The 17,312-nt window shown below is 40.6% G+C and overlaps 1 protein-coding gene across 1 annotated transcript in view; it reads left to right on the top strand.

Moving 5' to 3' along the window:
• MAP3K5 (mitogen-activated protein kinase kinase kinase 5) overlaps nucleotides 1–17,312 on the top strand; it is a 167,266-nt gene that overhangs the window by 129,428 nt on the left and 20,526 nt on the right. The window contains exons 13-21 of the mRNA XM_030556400.1: nucleotides 1,996–2,091; nucleotides 3,343–3,424; nucleotides 5,219–5,352; nucleotides 8,863–8,990; nucleotides 12,167–12,303; nucleotides 12,759–12,864; nucleotides 13,795–13,952; nucleotides 14,448–14,625; nucleotides 15,562–15,582. Of these exons, the coding sequence (XP_030412260.1) occupies nucleotides 1,996–2,091; nucleotides 3,343–3,424; nucleotides 5,219–5,352; nucleotides 8,863–8,990; nucleotides 12,167–12,303; nucleotides 12,759–12,864; nucleotides 13,795–13,952; nucleotides 14,448–14,625; nucleotides 15,562–15,582 (1,040 nt within the window). The remainder of the gene's footprint in view (nucleotides 1–1,995; nucleotides 2,092–3,342; nucleotides 3,425–5,218; nucleotides 5,353–8,862; nucleotides 8,991–12,166; nucleotides 12,304–12,758; nucleotides 12,865–13,794; nucleotides 13,953–14,447; nucleotides 14,626–15,561; nucleotides 15,583–17,312) is intronic.

Raw genomic sequence — 17,312 nt, 5'->3', positions numbered from 1 at the left:
ATTGACTCGTATATTTGCCTTTGTTAGATTTTGTGTTTTATGAAGCATCTCTCTTATATTAAGTGACCATACGGAAACAGTGCATCAGATTAAAAAATGTGTTACTATCATCATTTCATTCTTAATACAAAGGAAAAACATCTGAGCCTATAACTACTGATGTTTCATTTTTTGATCTCTACAGGGGAAAGATTCCCAAATAATTTCTAAATTATTTTAGTTACTGTGCTCTAAGGAAATGTAGTTTTTGATGTAAAGCTGCTAATATCCATAGAAGCTAAGTGAAGTTCAGGAAGAAATCTTGAAAGAGAATCTTTGAAAATATCTATATATCCCTAAGCAGATCATCTTTATCCCTCCAGCAGGGCAGTTAAAACAACCTTAACCTCATCAAAAAGAATATACACACAGACAAACATTCTGATTTATAAAATCATCTCTCCTTCTACTAAGTAGCTTTTGTAAAATGCATATTATTCAAAGAGAATATTTAAGATCCCAAGTTACTCTCACATCTAAAAGTGACTTCTACTATGTTAGGAGTTGTATGAATCAGAGATTTACAAAGTAGTGTTAACTTCAAAACATTTAGTGATGTTTCAAATGGCTGTATCAGTATTTTTCCTAAAACTAAAGAAAGATTATCATACGAGTCAAGTCTGTATGAACCCAGATTCTTCCATAACCCCCATCATCACAGTATTTGAGTCCTTCTCACATCTTCTGGTGCTCCTAAATTCTCACATTGCAAGAATAAATACTATTCTCTTTTGTTTCTGTTTGTAGTGGAGTAAGACTATAAGTGAAATCTTGACCCCATTGAAGTCATTGGCAAAACCTACATTGACTTAAGCAGAAGCTGGATTTCACCCAATATCTTTTAAGAGTGAGCCAATAAGGGGACTTGTTACATGTGCCTTGGCCTTGCAAATCTTGTATCTTTATTATCCAGTTTTTCTCATAAAATCTTCATCCAGCCTCCATTTCTAATATATTAATAATGCAAAATTCCACTGAATCAAGTTTATATTTGAATGTCAGAGTGCGAGTCGAGGCACAAATTGCAGAATGAACTGCTTCAAATAGGATGCCCTTTAAGGAGCTCAGAGAAGGAGAAAATATTTTCAGATGAGTAAACAGCTTTACAAGAGCTCAGTTCACTGTGACTGAGAGAGGATGACTGGACAAAAGGCCCTACTCCTACCACTTTAGAAATCTCTGTAGTATGAATCCATCCAGTCCTTCTGTATTCCTGCCCTCTCTTTGTTCTGCTGACATGGAAAATAAAAACAAAACTAGATTAAGTGATAAAGTAATGGGGGTGGGTGGGAAAGGGATGCTCATTATTGCACAAGAAGATGCTATTTAAGGAATACTGTGTTGGACAACACAGATATATCAATTACAGTAACCACCACAAGAATCTTACCCATGGTGGGCTGAACTGTGGCTAGTTATAAAAGGCAGAGCCACTTCTGTGTTCCAAAAATAAAGGTTCAAGGACAGGAGGTTTTTAAAAATTCTGTTGCCACTGAAGTAGCCCGAGGAGAGTATGGATGGATGCATGGATGGTAACGAGCAGCAGCAGCAGCTTCAAGGGAAGGCGAGTTTAAGTCCTCTTGACTCTCTGATACTGGAAGGATGATCCACCTGGACAGCGACAGTGGTGGCGTCAGGATGAACGAGTTTAAGGGCGTCTTTGAAAGACCATTAATCTCAATGGGATTTTTTCTATTGATATAAATGGATTTTAGATTAGGTCCTTACTCCCATCACTCTTCTGATGCCCTCCTGAGGGATGAATGGGGGCCAATGGAGGGCTTCAAGCAGCAGAGATAGCATATCAGATGGTGGATGAGCATGTTGGACTATAACTTTATCAGAAAATGATCTATAATGGTATATAGCAAGAGTTAATCTAGTACTTTGCTACAGTGCCCTGAAGCTTGGGGCCACCAGTTCAGTAACCTGCATTTACTTTGTCTGTTCTTTCAGTATTTCAAAGTTTGAAGAGCGATGCTGTTTTCTTTATGTACTGCATAACTCAGATGACTTTCAGATCTATTTCTGCACAGAACTGCATTGCAAGAGGTATGTATTGGTCATTATTTTGCAAAACAATCTTAACTTCGATGATGATTTCTGAATGCAGTCCTGTATTAGACTGGTGTTGTCTACTTTGGGATGATGCCAGTGAGCTGCTGAACATCCTCAACTCTCATTACCTAAGTGTAAATTATGGGCACTTAAGCATCTCCTGGGAGGTACTCAGTACTTTGAAGGGTTGGGCCCATACTTACGTTAATGTTTTAAAGAAACTTTACATTTGTATACCGTGGTCCAGTCCTGTGGGATCTGTTATTCCTGATGTAACTATTAAAGCTTAATTCATGAGTTAGCCAAGCCCCAGTCTAGCAAAGTACATAAGCATATGAGTAGGCCTCCTGAAGTCAATGGGGCCACTTGTGCTTAAACTTACACATGTGCTTATGTGCTTTGCAAGATCAGGGTCTACCGTTGCTTCCCCTGTGGCTATAGTTTCATTTCTGATTACAAAGAAGCACATTATGAGTTCTTTACATTACTGCTAATCCTATGTGTGTTTAGAATACATGGAGTTGGATTGTGTGTGCACTTCTGAGAGGCACAGCACTGTGCTCATTGCCGAGGAGCAAGGAGGTTAAGGTGGTTTTAAGGCAACTTTCCATCCTCTCGATTCCGGGCTGCTCCAGGGGCTGGAGTGGACCAGGAGTAATTTAGACAGCTTTGGAGGGCTGCCTGAGTTACAACAGACAGTGTCTGGCTGCCTATGAACAGCAGCACTGTCCAGAATCTGTGCAATACTATACGTTATGGCTCCAGACACCTCACAGACTGCCCCTGACACGCCCTGTACACTAGCTTTGCGTGCAAAGGGTCCTCGAAAGACAGTCTGCAGCAACCTCCCCTCAGCAGGAGAATTCTCATACTCCTGGATCCAGGACTTTTAGAACCTTTTCATAATGCTTGATGCTTCAGTCCCTTTCCTGGCATAAAGAAGCTACAGGAAGGGTTGAGACCCTCACCCCTGACTTTTAGGTATAATGTTATCTTCTGGACACTTCACATGTATATCACACACGCACGCACACATACACCTACCTACCTATCTCTGCAAGCTTTAGATGTTAACTTTCCACTTCAAGAAGAGCAGTGATTTTTCTCTCCCTCCACACAATCTCCCTTACTGAGCTGTTCTGGTTTAATATTCATTACACTTAAAGCTTCTGTTTGATCATTTTTTTTCACTTTAGGATTCATCCTGATGTAACTATCTAGTCCTTACTCGGATGTGTTTTACAGGTTTTTTGATATGGTGAATAGTATCACTGAAGATATAGGGAAAAACACAGAGGAAGGGGAATGTGATGGAGATTCTGTAGAGGTAAGGACTTGATATTTTTCAATTTATTGAGAACTTTAGGCCTCTAGGTTAGGATTTTTAATTTAGGAGGAATTTTACCATTAACTGCAGTGGGATTAATTAGGCCGACACTGAGTGCTTTTTCAAATCTTTCCTCTAGAAACAAAATATTCTTCATATTTCTTCTCGTGTGATATATTTGATATGATATATATATAGCACAGCAGGAACCAATGGCTGGAAGTTAAAGCCAGACAATTCAAATTAGAAATAAGGTACAATTTAATAACAGAGAGAGTGGGAAATCATTGCAACAAACTACCAAGGGAAGTGGTAGATTCTTCATCTCTTGATATCTTCAGATCAAGGCTGGATGCCTTTCTGGAAAATATACTTTAGCCAAACAAAGTTATAGGGCTCAATACAGGGATAATTGGGTTAAAGTATATGGCCTCTGTTATGCAGGAGATCAGACTATATGATTTAATAGTCCCACCTGGCCTTAAAAATCTATGCATCTATTACTCTAAACTCAGCAAGAACTTTGGTCAGCCAACCTCATTTGACCTCTGTTACCGCACAGTTTGGGCAAATTTGGAGAGTCTAAAATAGAGATTCTGCTGTACTTGGAAAATGTGATTAGATCAGGAGAGCAACTGGTACAAAATGAGTTTATGTGGCAGCAGTGTCTGTGTTCCATGCAGAAGCTGAAGTTGTTCTTTGAGTGCTGGTCCCCATGTGTATTCCACAAGTGGGTGCATATGTGCTTGACATTTGTAGCAAGTAATATCTGTTGGTCTGTGCCTGCAAAGTTGATTCCTTCATGCTCTGAACTGAGTGCATATAAGTTGTTGTGCAGACCGATGTCTCTCCAGTTCCTTCTGACCACTGCGTGGCCTGAGTCAGTATCCTCTGTATCCAAAGTGATGTTCTTCTTTTTCCAGAACCTGTAAAACTATAAGAGAGAGTATGTGTGTGTGTGTGTACATAGAGAATGCTAAAAACTGTTATAAGTTGGCAAGCATACCTCCCCTGGATGGAGTGAGGGCCATTCCACCAAAGCACAAGCAACCTCAACAGCATCTCTTTGAGAAGTATGTATACTGGACATTTGTAAGGCTGCTGCTTGGAGCTTTACCCACACCTTTATGAAGCACTAAGCCTTAGTCAGGCCTCTTCTGTAGATGTAGCTGTTGGGACAGCACTATTAAGGCATCTGTACAAACTGCATCCTCGCACCTGCCTCCTGTTTAAATACTGCTTGTCAATCACCCACATGTGGAATGTGCATAGGGACCAGCACTTGAAGAAATGGATGTTACTTACCTGTAACTGGAGGTTCTTCAAGATGTATGGTCCCTCTCTGTATTACGCTACCTACTCTCCTTCCCCTCTGCTTCAGATCCTTTCTGATTCATGGTAAAAAGAGGAAGTAGAGAGGCATTCGTCCTTGATGCCTCTTATACCCTCAGATCAGAGCATGAGGGAAGCAACTCCACAGTTGCAGACTCCAACACCAACTACTTGCAACAAGTCTCTGGTCTCAGGTGCATGGTGTGCATGTGTACCCATGTGTGGAATACAGATAGGGACCACACATCTTGAAGAACCTCCTGTTATAAGTAAGGTCCATTTTTTATTTTGGTATGCAGTGCCCTCTGCCTGTAGGTTTTTTGTGTTTTTTTTTTGGTTTGTTTTTTTATGATACCCAACAATAGAAGTATGTTTATTATAATAAGAAATATTCACATGGTTATGTTATGCAAGTAAAAAACCTGGTTCATATCCTTTCATTTCACGTTGTTTGTTTTGCAGTATGACTACGAATATGATGAAAATGGTGAGAGAGTTGTTTTGGGGAAAGGAACTTACGGCATAGTTTATGCAGGACGAGATCTGAGCAATCAAGTTAGGATTGCCATTAAAGAAATCCCAGAAAGAGATAGCAGGTACAGTAATTTTGTCAAATCCAAATGATGCTGTGTTTATATACTTCAGTGCTGAAGTACGATTGGCCACTTTGCTGGTTAATGGAGCCCTTTTCTGAAAAGCTGCTGATAAATTATCCATCTCTCTGGTTTTCCTCCTACATTTTCCAGCTGTGTAAGAAACAGTCTCCAAAGCTATGAAAAACAATGAGTGGTAATAGCCGTTGGAAATGTGACCATCTCAGAATAACAGTTGTGGGGAGGAAAGGCACCGCTTGCAGCTCCAGTCAGAACTACATATTATTGACCTAGTTTAATGTGAGGCTAATAATGGCCCAGGTTTTCTCCTGCTGCACAAAAAGATCAGAAGGTTTCCTCCACTTAGGCTTCCATGGCAGATTTTTGGGATCTCTGGGAGGCTAGGGCCACACACATGGACATCCTGTACCCTGCTGCACCAGCTCTGCCCTTATCCCACCACTGTACCAGCTCAGACCTTACCCCACCACTCTTTTAGGAGCTGTGCTATCAGGAATCTGTCACCTGCCCACTGAAGTTTCTAAGAGCAAATGGAAAGAAAGTTAATAAGGACTGTGGATGTATTAACTCTTCTGTGTAAGATTCGGGGAGTAAGATTGAAGGGAGACCCTGTGTATTTCCTTCTTATCCTGACTCCAGTACCTCCCCACGGCATGAACTCTAGACTGTGCATAGAGGGCTCTGTAGGGCCCAGGTAGAGGAAAGAGGATGCTATGGAAGCACGTGACTACACTTAAGCATGGAAGACACCTGTTGATCTCGGGCTGTGGTTTGGACTAATGATAGTGTCACATTTACAGCACCTCTCAGACTTTGAGAAGTGACTTCATGACGGTATACAAGTCTCTTCACAGGGAGAAAAAAAAACAAATATTAACGGGCTCTTTCATGTAGCAGAGAAGGGCATAGCAACAAGCAGTGTCTGAAAATTTAAGTCAAACAAATCAAAATTAGAAATACAGAAATAACAGTGAGAGTGATTAACCATTGGAACAAACTACCAAGTTGGGGAAAGCTGTGACTTCCCCATCTCTTGATACCTTTACAGCAAGACTGGATGCCTTTCTAGAGGCTCTGCTTTAGCAAAACACAAGTGATTGGGCTCATTTGAGGGGTAACTGCATGAAATCCATGGCCTGTGATATTCATGAGGTCAGACTAGATAATTTAAGGGTCCCTTCTGGGTTTAAAATTATGAAAACTTTCTGAAGCCTTTTCCATCAAGGCCATGCAACCTGCCTCTGTATCCATACTTTTCAGTATTGGCAGCCCCTGTATAATCTCAAACTCAATGGATTCCCCTGTTGGAGAGGAAGGATGGTCAAGTGGGAAGTCACTAGCTCAGGACTTTGGCCACCTAACTTCAAGTCCCCGTTCCACTGCAGATTTCCTGTGTGACTGTTGACAAATCACTTAGACTCTGTGTGGGACGGTACCCCATCTGTAAAATGGAGATAATAGTTCTTCCCTATCTCATGGGGTGGTGTTTTACATTATGTTGTTACTCTTCATTTTTTGAACTAGTCATATATATGTGTTTTATATTCCTGATAAAGATGTTGCTGACATGGTGCATCTCATTTGTGCTGGACTCCTCTTAATATTTCCTGATCAGCTCCACCTTTTTAAGTATACTCTGGCATACTGAATGAAGCCAACAACTATAATTAACCACAGCAGAACACCCTGGTATTAGTTACTTGTAGGGTTCTTTGAGATGTTGAACCTGAGCTGCATTTCAGTTTTTGTTTACACATAATTTGTACTGAAGCCTACATAAAAGCTGGAATAAACGGTTTGAAAAATACAATTATTACACACCCTCTTTCATTCAGATTCAGTCTGTGCTGTGAAATTTCTTCTGTATTTAAATTGTAAATTACATACAATGGGTTCCATTTAAAAACTGGATACTTACCATCAAGAATAATTACGTTCATCATGCTGTTTGCAATATTTCCTATTCTAAGTATGGGAAATTCCACAAATATTGTGGTAAAGATCAGAACAAGCCTAAATGCTGCCATGCAATAAAAGTCATTTTTTAATGGAGCCCGCTGTATTAAATTGTTGAATTATTTAGGCTCGTAAAAATTATATTAATCCCTGGGTTCTGATGTGCTGTTGTGCTCAAGAAATTAGCCATGTATTGCAAATTTGTCTTCTTTAAAAAATGACATTTTCCCACGTGACCAGAAGGAATGGATATAAGAAGTAACATTCAGACACACCTCATAGTTATGTTAAAAAAATTACCAAAAGCTATAACTAAAATTGATTTTTCAAAAACTTAATGAAAATGGCAAATCACTCTATTTTAAAAGAAGATTGCCGTGTTGATAGGAATAAAATTAATCCTACCTGCAGCAATGATTTTTAAAAAAAATCCTTCTGATCTTGAAAAATCTATCCATCCCTATAAAGCTAGGTTTTGTAACAGACAAAATACCAGTTCAGTACTCTCAGTGTCCACAACACACAGCTGGGGGAAGATTTTTAAGTGCTCAGTACCCAAAGTTTGGGGTCAGATTTTCAGAAAGCCTTAACATCTATTGAGGTACGTGAATAAACTCCAGATTAGCAAAAATCCTCACTATTTCAAAAGAGGTCAGTGCCTGACTTGCTGAGCTCTTTTGACAATCTGGACATATATTTTAATGCTTAATGGAAGCTAGCACTCAAGAGTCTTGATATACTTTCTCGGCTCCTCCCGAGAAAACAGAAAATCAGGCAGACAATTTGAAAGGATTGGAAAGTGAGCACTAGCCCTGCCTGAAGGATGACAATTCTGTTTCTCAACAACTTTCAAGGTATTGACATTTGTTTTTGTTCTGCATTGGAATGAAAACAAAATGGTTAGAAATTTTTTGTGAAGTGGAATTGTGTCACACAAGCTGGTTTTGGATGGAAAAGCTCAAATTTTCAGTTCAGGTCTCTGTTTCCCTTGGATGAGAAGTGACCAGTGAGTCCTGGACCTCAGAAATCTTCCCAGTGAAAATATTATCAAAACTGATACCACTCTGTGAAACATTTTGGCTTTGAAAAAATTACATTTTGGTGAACATGTCCCAACCAGCTCTAGTGAGCATCTCTCCATGAAGCGAATATGCTGTTCTTTGTCTGTGATAAATGTCCAGAGCTGACATTTCAAATAAGTCTCCTACTTAGCAAGGTTCTCATCTAAATTAGACTATCAATCTAAGAACATACGCTTGAATTTTTATTGTAGATGGACTAGTTGATATGTTTGGGCATTGAGCTTTTTGCCCAACTGCTTATTCTGGCTGATTTGGCTTGGAGCATACTTTCTTTCTCCACGAACTCTGGACGACCACCTTTATTGTGCCAATTTATTTTTCAGTATATACAATCATAAGTGTTCTTAGTAACGTGTATTGTAGCACTGTGTACAACATTCCAATATACATGTTTCACAAGACCTCAGGTACAACATCCAGTTTTTTATTAAATGAAAATTTCCTTTACTTCCAGGTATTCCCAGCCTTTACATGAAGAAATCGCCCTGCATAAGCATCTGAAGCACAAGAACATTGTGCAGTACTTAGGTTCCCTTAGTGAGAATAATTTTATTAAGATATTCATGGAACAGGTGCCAGGGGGTAAGTGCTTTTTTTAAAATATTTTAAAATATAAGATTTTAGAATACTGCAACAATAGAGTAGATCTGTGTGAATAATATTTTTAAAAAATGCCCACGGCTATAAGCCACTTCTGTATGGAAATTGCACTAAGGCTGCATCTGGTAAAGTTGATGGTTTGAACAGACTAGGGAGTTGATTTGTATAGCTCAGAGGTCGGGAGCCTTTCAGAAGTGGTGTGCCAAGTCTTCATTTATTCACTCTGATTTAAGGTTTTACGTGCCAGTAATACATTTTAACATTTTTAGAAGATCTCTTTCTATAAGTCTATAATATATAACTAAACTATTGTTGTATGTAAAGTAAATAAGGGTTTTTAAATGTTTAAGAAGCTTTATTGAAAATTAAATTAAAATGCAGAGCCCCCCGGACCGGTGGCCAGGACCTAGGCAGTGTGAGTGCCACTGAAAATCAGCTTGTGTGCCACCTTCAGCACACGTGCCATAGGTTGCCTACCCCTGGTATAGCTAATAGGAAAGGCTAGAATGACCTCACTGCACATTAAGCAGTGGGGGCTGTTGTCTGGCTTGTTGGGAAAAGGTGTCTGCCGCTTTATGGGCTGGAGAGTCTGGGAGTGACTTTGAGGCAGCTGCAGACTAGGTCAGGGTGAGGAGCCTTACCCATTCCCCATAGGTGACTGGCAGAGAGGAGGGATTATAAAGGTCCATGCCAGTGCAGGAAAAGCCAGGATGTATGGGGCCCACATCTCAGACTTGGGAGCTAACATGTTTTTGGCTGATTTTAAAGGGGGTGTTAGGATATGTTTGGGAACCCTGCTAGGTATGGGGGGGAGGCAGCTGAGCTAATTGCTGGCACCTCCTTGTGTTACATGTCCAGTGCAGATACCCCATGGGGAAGGGATACAGTGATCCGATAAAATGGATTGCTAAAGGATTTAAAAGTGGTATTCTTTAAAGGAAAGGAAAAGGAGATTCAGGGCTCCTATGACTGGTATGTTAGGGAGCCAACTCCTTCCTCCCTTGTAGGCTCCCCTCAACCCTCGTTCAGGGAGTGGGGTTGGCTGGGGACCAGGATGGGTAAGAGGGCTGACGGAAGTTCCTGGGTATATATTGAAATGATTATGGAATGACCAACACTATACAATTTTATCTGCCAGGTACTCCCAGACATTTAAGAATAAAGTTGTGGCCTAATTAAACCACATCCAGTGTCACCTGTGCTTCTTCCAGCATAGTTGGGCAATTGTTGCCAAGGTGCCTGGATCCAACTTGATCAGGGTTCAGAGTAGGGCATGGTATGGAGACAGCACTTGTTGCTGTGACAGATGAGTTCCTCCAGTATATAGAATGGGGAAACAATCCACAGTCATCCTCATAGACTTCTTTGAAGCATTTAATATAGTTGATTGCCAAAGAGGCTCCAGGGATGCACTGAAATTACCAAGTATATTTAGAGTCCTTCGTGCTAGGCCTCACCCAGAAGGTTGTGATGGGCAATTATTCTTTCTTTCTATTCATCACTTGAGAAATCCCACAGATCAGTCATGCTACCATCTCAGTCATCTGAATAAAACCATGTGGGGAGCAGGTTTGCTGTCTGAAATGTCAGCAATGTGCAGACAATACCCAGTTGTACACCACCGTCGTATGAGATGTAGCCACCACCAGCTCAGAGCTTTTCAAATGCCAAGGGGAGGTGAAGAATCTAGATGAAGATCAGCTGCCTGAAACTTAATATAGGCAAGACAAAAGTGATGCTGGTAGGAAAAAGGAAGTGATTTGAAGACTTTTCCTCCTTCATAATATCATCTTTGATTGAAGGCATTGCTGATTTTTTAAAGTCAAGGATCTCTTAATTCGCATTGTATGTGGAGGCCCTAATTGCCATGTCTGCAAAAAATACACATTTCTATCTGTGGCTAGCTACAAGACTGCACCTCATCCTATTAAGCACAAACCTGGCTGTAGTAATCCACATATTCATGACCTGTAGGCTCAATTAATTGCAACTCATATCTAGGAATGATACCTTACATCTTTCAAAAGCTTCATCTAGTAGAGATTGTAGAAGCTTGTCAGCTGAGCAGTACAGATCACTGTGAGCAAACCACCCCAGTGCTCTGCTCTTTACCCAGGCTCCTGATTGAATACAAAGTCCCAGTCAGGGTCTCTATTTTAATATAAACTCTGCATAGTATTGGCTGTAGCTATCTGAAAGGGCACCTCTCCTTCTATGACCATGACCTCCATTAGCACTTACGTTCCACTGGAAATATGAAACTGTTGGGAAAAGGTGGTAAATGGATGGAGGCAATAGAATCTTCATGGAAGCCCAGTCTGGACTATGGAACTCACTCCTACGTGAAATGAGCAGTTAGAACTAAATACAAAATCTATCCCTTGAATTAAGCTTTTCTACAAAATCTCTCCACATATACTTAGAGACATTTCCTTAATGCTTCCTTTCAGTCTGCTTCTCTACAGGCAAAGAAGTGTGACTTTGATTAGCAGTATACTAAATGATGTGGGATCTACTTACCTGAAAGACCACATCTCTCCCTAGGCCATATTGCTCCAGCTATGGTTGGCGGAGCTATTCAAATTGGATTCCTCCTGGTTTAACAAAGGAGGAGGAGACTGATTGTAAAGCATTCTACATGAGGGGCTTGTAGTTATGGAACAAGTTTCCACACTCTTGGTCTGGGAATGTTGACCTGGAAGTGCATACTTCAAGGCCTATCCTTTTGCCTAAGTATCTGAAGGGTGTAGAATTTTATAGGACGATTGTTTATCAGGGCGGAGGCCGGACAGAGTTTTGGTGAGGAAAGTTCACCAACTGTGCTGTGTCAGGGGTTGAGACTTGCTTGATTTTTTTTCCTGAGAGCTCAGTGCTGGTTTTGAGTTTGTTTGGCATTATTTAAAAGCAACAACACTGAGTACTGTTTAGCCAATGATCATCATGAATGAAAAGAAATACAGAGTTTTTAAAAGTTTGATTATAGATAAATGTAAGAACGTTTGGTGTTATGGAGGATGTCTACATTTTAGTAAAGGTGTATTCTGTTTCTTTACATTTACTGTGTGGTTACATTTATTGCTTGACACAAGCTAAGGCCAGAAAGAACAATCTGTGAGCTAAGTTTACTCTGTTTTTTTTTCCCCAAAAAAAATTTATAGGCAGCCTTTCTGCTCTCCTGCGTTCAAAATGGGGACCACTAAAAGATAACGAGCAGACGATTGGTTTTTACACCAAGCAGATTCTTGAAGGATTAAAATACCTCCATGATAATCAGATAGTGCATCGAGACATAAAGGTGAGAAGGTGCTATGAATCACAGTCATGGGTTCATTGAACAGGGAAAACTCCCAACTTTCCGCAGAGTATTTTTGATTTTGAAAGAGTTATAGAGGGTTGGGAGGAAAGAAGGAGCTTCCACAATAAGATTCTTAATGCAGACCTGACAATAGGAAATCATTTCTCTGAAAAAGTTGGAAGAATCTTGTGAATCTTTGATGTTTCTTTCCTCTGGCAGTATTCTTTACAGTAATTCTGTAGATGGGGAAGCATACACAAGTCCTGATGTTTCACTTTAGAGAAGAGAGCACCTTAAAATGGAACTGTAGAAGGCAGTAACAATGATTTCTCCCTCCCCCCACCTTAAATATCCCTTTAGAGTAATTATTGTGTATAAAGAATACACTTTGAAAATGTGTCTTGCATTAACAGTCACTAGAGAAAAATAATTGGTCTAAATGTTTTGCCCTTCAGGGTGATAACGTGCTTATCAACACATACAGTGGAGTTCTAAAGATTTCAGACTTTGGCACATCAAAGAGACTTGCGGGGATCAATCCGTGTACTGAAACTTTCACTGGTATGTTTCTAGTTTATAGTGTCTTCCAATTTGAAAGGAAAAGAATAGTTATGAATGTAGGATCAGATCCTGCAGCTGCTTCACATGCAGAACCTCCATGGACTTCAAATCAATGTATATAGTAGATGGAGGAATGGGCTTGTTTTACTTGCTTAACCTTAAAATTATAAACTTTATCTTAGTAAGTTGAATTGTATGCGCTGGTAGAGAGGAATGCCATTGCTGACATTACTGAGAGATTCAAATCCTCCTAAGCAAGATAGGCCTCTTTTCCCCAGGTTCCTGATTATCATTCTTGTGTACACAGTTTTTAATCCTGCTTCCTCACTGACCCAAAAGTAACTTTTCCTTTGTTTGCTTAGTCTGCCTAACTCCACCTCAAGAATTTGTCCTTAATTTGTTCTTCCTCCTGTTTGAAAACCTAATTCAAACTTATTGAGCTGTGGGTATTATATATAATTAATAATCACTTTTCAACGTGTGTATTTCAGTTCCCTCTTTCAGTGTTTGCTAAATTCTTGCTCTCTGAATTTGAGAGTGCAGAATGCTATGGTTAAATGGGTCTTTCACTCCAAGAAGTAGAATCCTATCACCTCACTAATCAGTTCCTTTCCATCTCTGAATCCAATTCAAAATTGCCCTCCTAATTTTTTCTGTTGGTATATAATGTGGCTGTGTGAAAATAGGACCTGATCCAAAGCCCACTGAAGTCCATTGAGTTTCAACATTGACTACAGGGGACTTCAGATCAGATCAGTAGCAAACATCATTCACTTTTGGCCTTAACTAAAAGTATTCTTTTGGAATCTCTGAGGATAATTTTTTTTAAATTACTAACATTCTTCCCTGCCCATCCACATGGTTCCCCTGTCCTTAGCTGCCTCCGTCATCATCTGAGTTTTAAACTTTAAAAAGTGTGTTTTTAATCAGGTACCCTTCAGTATATGGCCCCAGAAATAATAGACAAAGGGCCACGAGGCTATGGGAAAGCTGCCGACATCTGGTCTTTGGGGTGCACCATCATTGAAATGGCCACAGGAAAGCCTCCATTTTATGAACTGGGAGAGCCACAGGCAGCTATGTTTAAGGTAAAAACTCTTTCTTAGACTGTTCTGTTCAGGTCCATTGTTTTTTGTAAACAAGGGAAATCTTATGACTGTATTAAAAGACAGAGAGTGGGAGAACAGCAAGGGTAAGATAAAGGAAATGCCTCTTTAATGAGCATATTAGAACGAATGTGTTATCTGATGTGATTCAATTGAGGGGGAGTGCTGTATTGTTTTGAAGAAGACAGAAATGGAGCAACAAAAGGCTGTTCACAAATCTGTTAAATTTTTTTTGTCTATTCCATTTTAACATGGTGAGCCAGTGAGCAGTGCGTCCTCTTTCTATGAGACCCTCTTTGGAAGCAAGAGAATTTTTCAGATATTCTAGTAAAATACAGGTCATTAATGGTGATTTTGTTTCATTGATTTCAGTAGGTTTTAAGGAAGAGGTTTTAGTCAGTCTGTATCAAAAGCAGATAGCAACATGTATGAGAAAAGACTTCTGGTTTCTCTTTGTTTACTCTTCATCTCTCTCAGGTGGGAATGTTTAAAATACACCCAGAGATTCCTGAATCCATGTCACCAGAGGCCAAAGCCTTCATACTGCGTTGCTTTGAACCAGACCCTGACAAACGAACTTTTGCTAATGAACTACTTGTAGATGAGTTTTTAAAGATTTCAAGCAAGAAGAGAAAATCCCAAACAAAACTCTCAGGTAATTGTATTACTGAGATGTATCTGGTAGATTTTACCTCATTAAAGAGACTGTTTCCTATAATCAAGGTCATAACCTCTGAGACTAAAGCAATGTATCCTCTGTCTTGATGAATATTCAGCGGTAAACCTCTATTTATCTATGGAAGCAGAACAGATCTATAACAGTGGACTGGACTAGATGACCTCTCAAGGTCCCTTCCAGTCCTATGATTCTGTAAGAGCATAATTCTATCACCACTTGTATGGAAATGTTCCAGATAAAGTATTTTATATAGTTTCAGAAAGTCCTTAGAAATGTTTAATTTAAAGCATACTTGCACAACCGATTAATAAGCAACATTTGTTGATTACAAAGCAAAAATGGTTTAATATAAAAGACTGCAAAATTTGTTGAAAGCTTTGATTTCTTTGACAGGCATTAAAGCAAATTGAGATTCATTTTTTCTAAGTGTTACCATTGCTAGAAATATTAAGATGTTTGAAATTTACTTTAAACTTAAACTGAATAGAAGAATCTTCTTACTTTAGCTACTGTATACAAAGTTATTACACAGATTATACCACTGGTTTTGGTTTTTGTTTTAAATTGTGGAGCACAAGTGGTTTCTTTGATAGCACAAGTGATGTATTTATTTAAATGTGGAAAAAAATGCCTGCTGCGTTTAAGAAAACATTTTTATCAAGATACCTAAAATAAAGAAGAAATGTTAGATCACCATATTAACTTGTCTGGAGAAAAAAACAATGAATAAAAATAGATTAAATTCCAATTTCTCTTTTCAATTGCAATCAGAGACTGATTAGATAAATGATAGTCTAGATATTGTTAGCATGCACAGTACAACTGAGAGGAAATAATTTATTACTTACACTATGTTTGCTCAGTTAAATTTACCATATGATGAATATTTTTTGTTTGCTTTTCCTCCCACAGCTCTTTCAGCTTACTCAAATGGTGAGTTTTAATATTCTAAATTTTTTCCTCAAAACATGTAACTATATTGATAGAACGAAAATCATTTACTCACTCTGCAGTAAATTACCACACCTAGAAACTGCACAGATGAGATAATTGGACACAGTTATCAAACTGAACAGTCTAGGAAGCCATAACCTGATCACATAGGTTTAAAGTACTGTAGATCAAGAGTTCTCAATCTTTTTCTGTCTGAGGCACTCCTCAACATGCTATTAAAAACTCCAGGATCCAGCAGGGGACTGGGGGGGAGTGTCTCAGGGTGGGGCCTGGGGCACAAGCATAGTTTGACATCTATTTTGGGGGGGGGGCAGGGTCCAGTGGGGCTCGAGCCATCTCCGCATGGCAGGGTCCAGGGAGGAAGCGCTACCTCCACTCCTTGACTTATCTTAGCAGGCCACCCAGCCGGTCTGGATTGCGGGGGCATGCAACCAAAAATCGTAACTCAGAGGTGTGAGACTTAGCTCAAAAAGTTCGAAAACAGCTTAGGGTGAAGGGAGGGATTAGGTAGGGCTGTGTGCGGGCAGGGGGTAGCTCAGGGTGTAGGGAGAGGAGTATTAGAAGCTGTGTGCTGGGGAGGACTCCCCTGCGGTCCCTATTCCCTGAGGGCTCTGCCAGCCATGGAGCCAGGTCTCTCTGCCCAGGCGGCTCTTACTGGCTGCATGAGCGAAGTGGGCTGGGAGCTGAGGAGCAGTTTCAATGTGGTCACCATTAGGAGAAGAGGGAATGCTGCTGCCTGCTTCATGGCACCAGCCAGAGCAGCAGCTGCCCCACACTACCTGGCTCCTGCTTCCCACCTCCGACCTGGCCAGGTGGTGGGGAGAGGAGGTGGGGAGAAGTGTGGAGCTGCCCCTGAGACTGCCGTGCTTTTGTGCTGCACTTGGCGGGGAAGGGGGGGCAATGCCCTCCATGTCTCCAACTCTGCCCAGGGGCTCAGGGCTTCTGCCCCACAGGGAGCACCAGGGCTCAGGCCTCTGGGATTCAGCCCCATGCTTAGAGGCGGGGTGGGGGGAGGGCAGGGTGCCTGGGATCAGGGCTTCAGCCCCATGCTTCCTGGGTTTATCCCCGTGGGGCCCCACAGCCCACTTGAAAGGTCTCGTGGACCCCCTGGGGGCCGTGGATCCCTGGTTGAGAACCAGTGCTGTATATAATCAGGTTAGGTTACAGTTTGACAGGGCAGGTGGCTAATATCTTGCCTATCATGGACCTGCCTTGTTGTTTACAGTAACAGTTCCAGTCGAAATGGTGCATGACACCTGAAACAGCAAGGTGTCAGAGGGACGTTTGCTTGGAACAGTACTCTTTTTGTCTTAATTTTTAATCATTTTTTCAATTACCTAAACTCTGAGAAGCCATATAACAGTTTGAATAGGGTGACCAGATGTCCTGATTTTATAGGGACAGTCCTGATATTTGGGGCTTTGTCTGATATAGGCACCTATTCCTCCCTTCCCCCAGAATTCTGATTTTTCACACTTGCTGTCTGGTCACCCTAAGCTTGAGTGAGAATTCAGAACCTTCTTTCCGCAACAGCAAGTGTGCTATTTATAGAAGAAGCTAACTCAGAGTTAACTTGCATGTGTCACACTTTTGTCCAAAAACACCAACTCTGGATTATCTTCCAAATTCACCTAGGGTGAAATTTAGCTAAGTATAGAGAGCTTGTGTGAAGGGCCTAGCACAGGGATAGGCAAACTTTTTGGGCCGGG

Source organism: Gopherus evgoodei, chromosome 3 (assembly GCF_007399415.2).
Source record: "Gopherus evgoodei ecotype Sinaloan lineage chromosome 3, rGopEvg1_v1.p, whole genome shotgun sequence".
Lineage (NCBI taxonomy): Eukaryota > Metazoa > Chordata > Testudines > Testudinidae > Gopherus > Gopherus evgoodei.
This window is presented reverse-complemented; position numbering and strand designations above follow the sequence as displayed.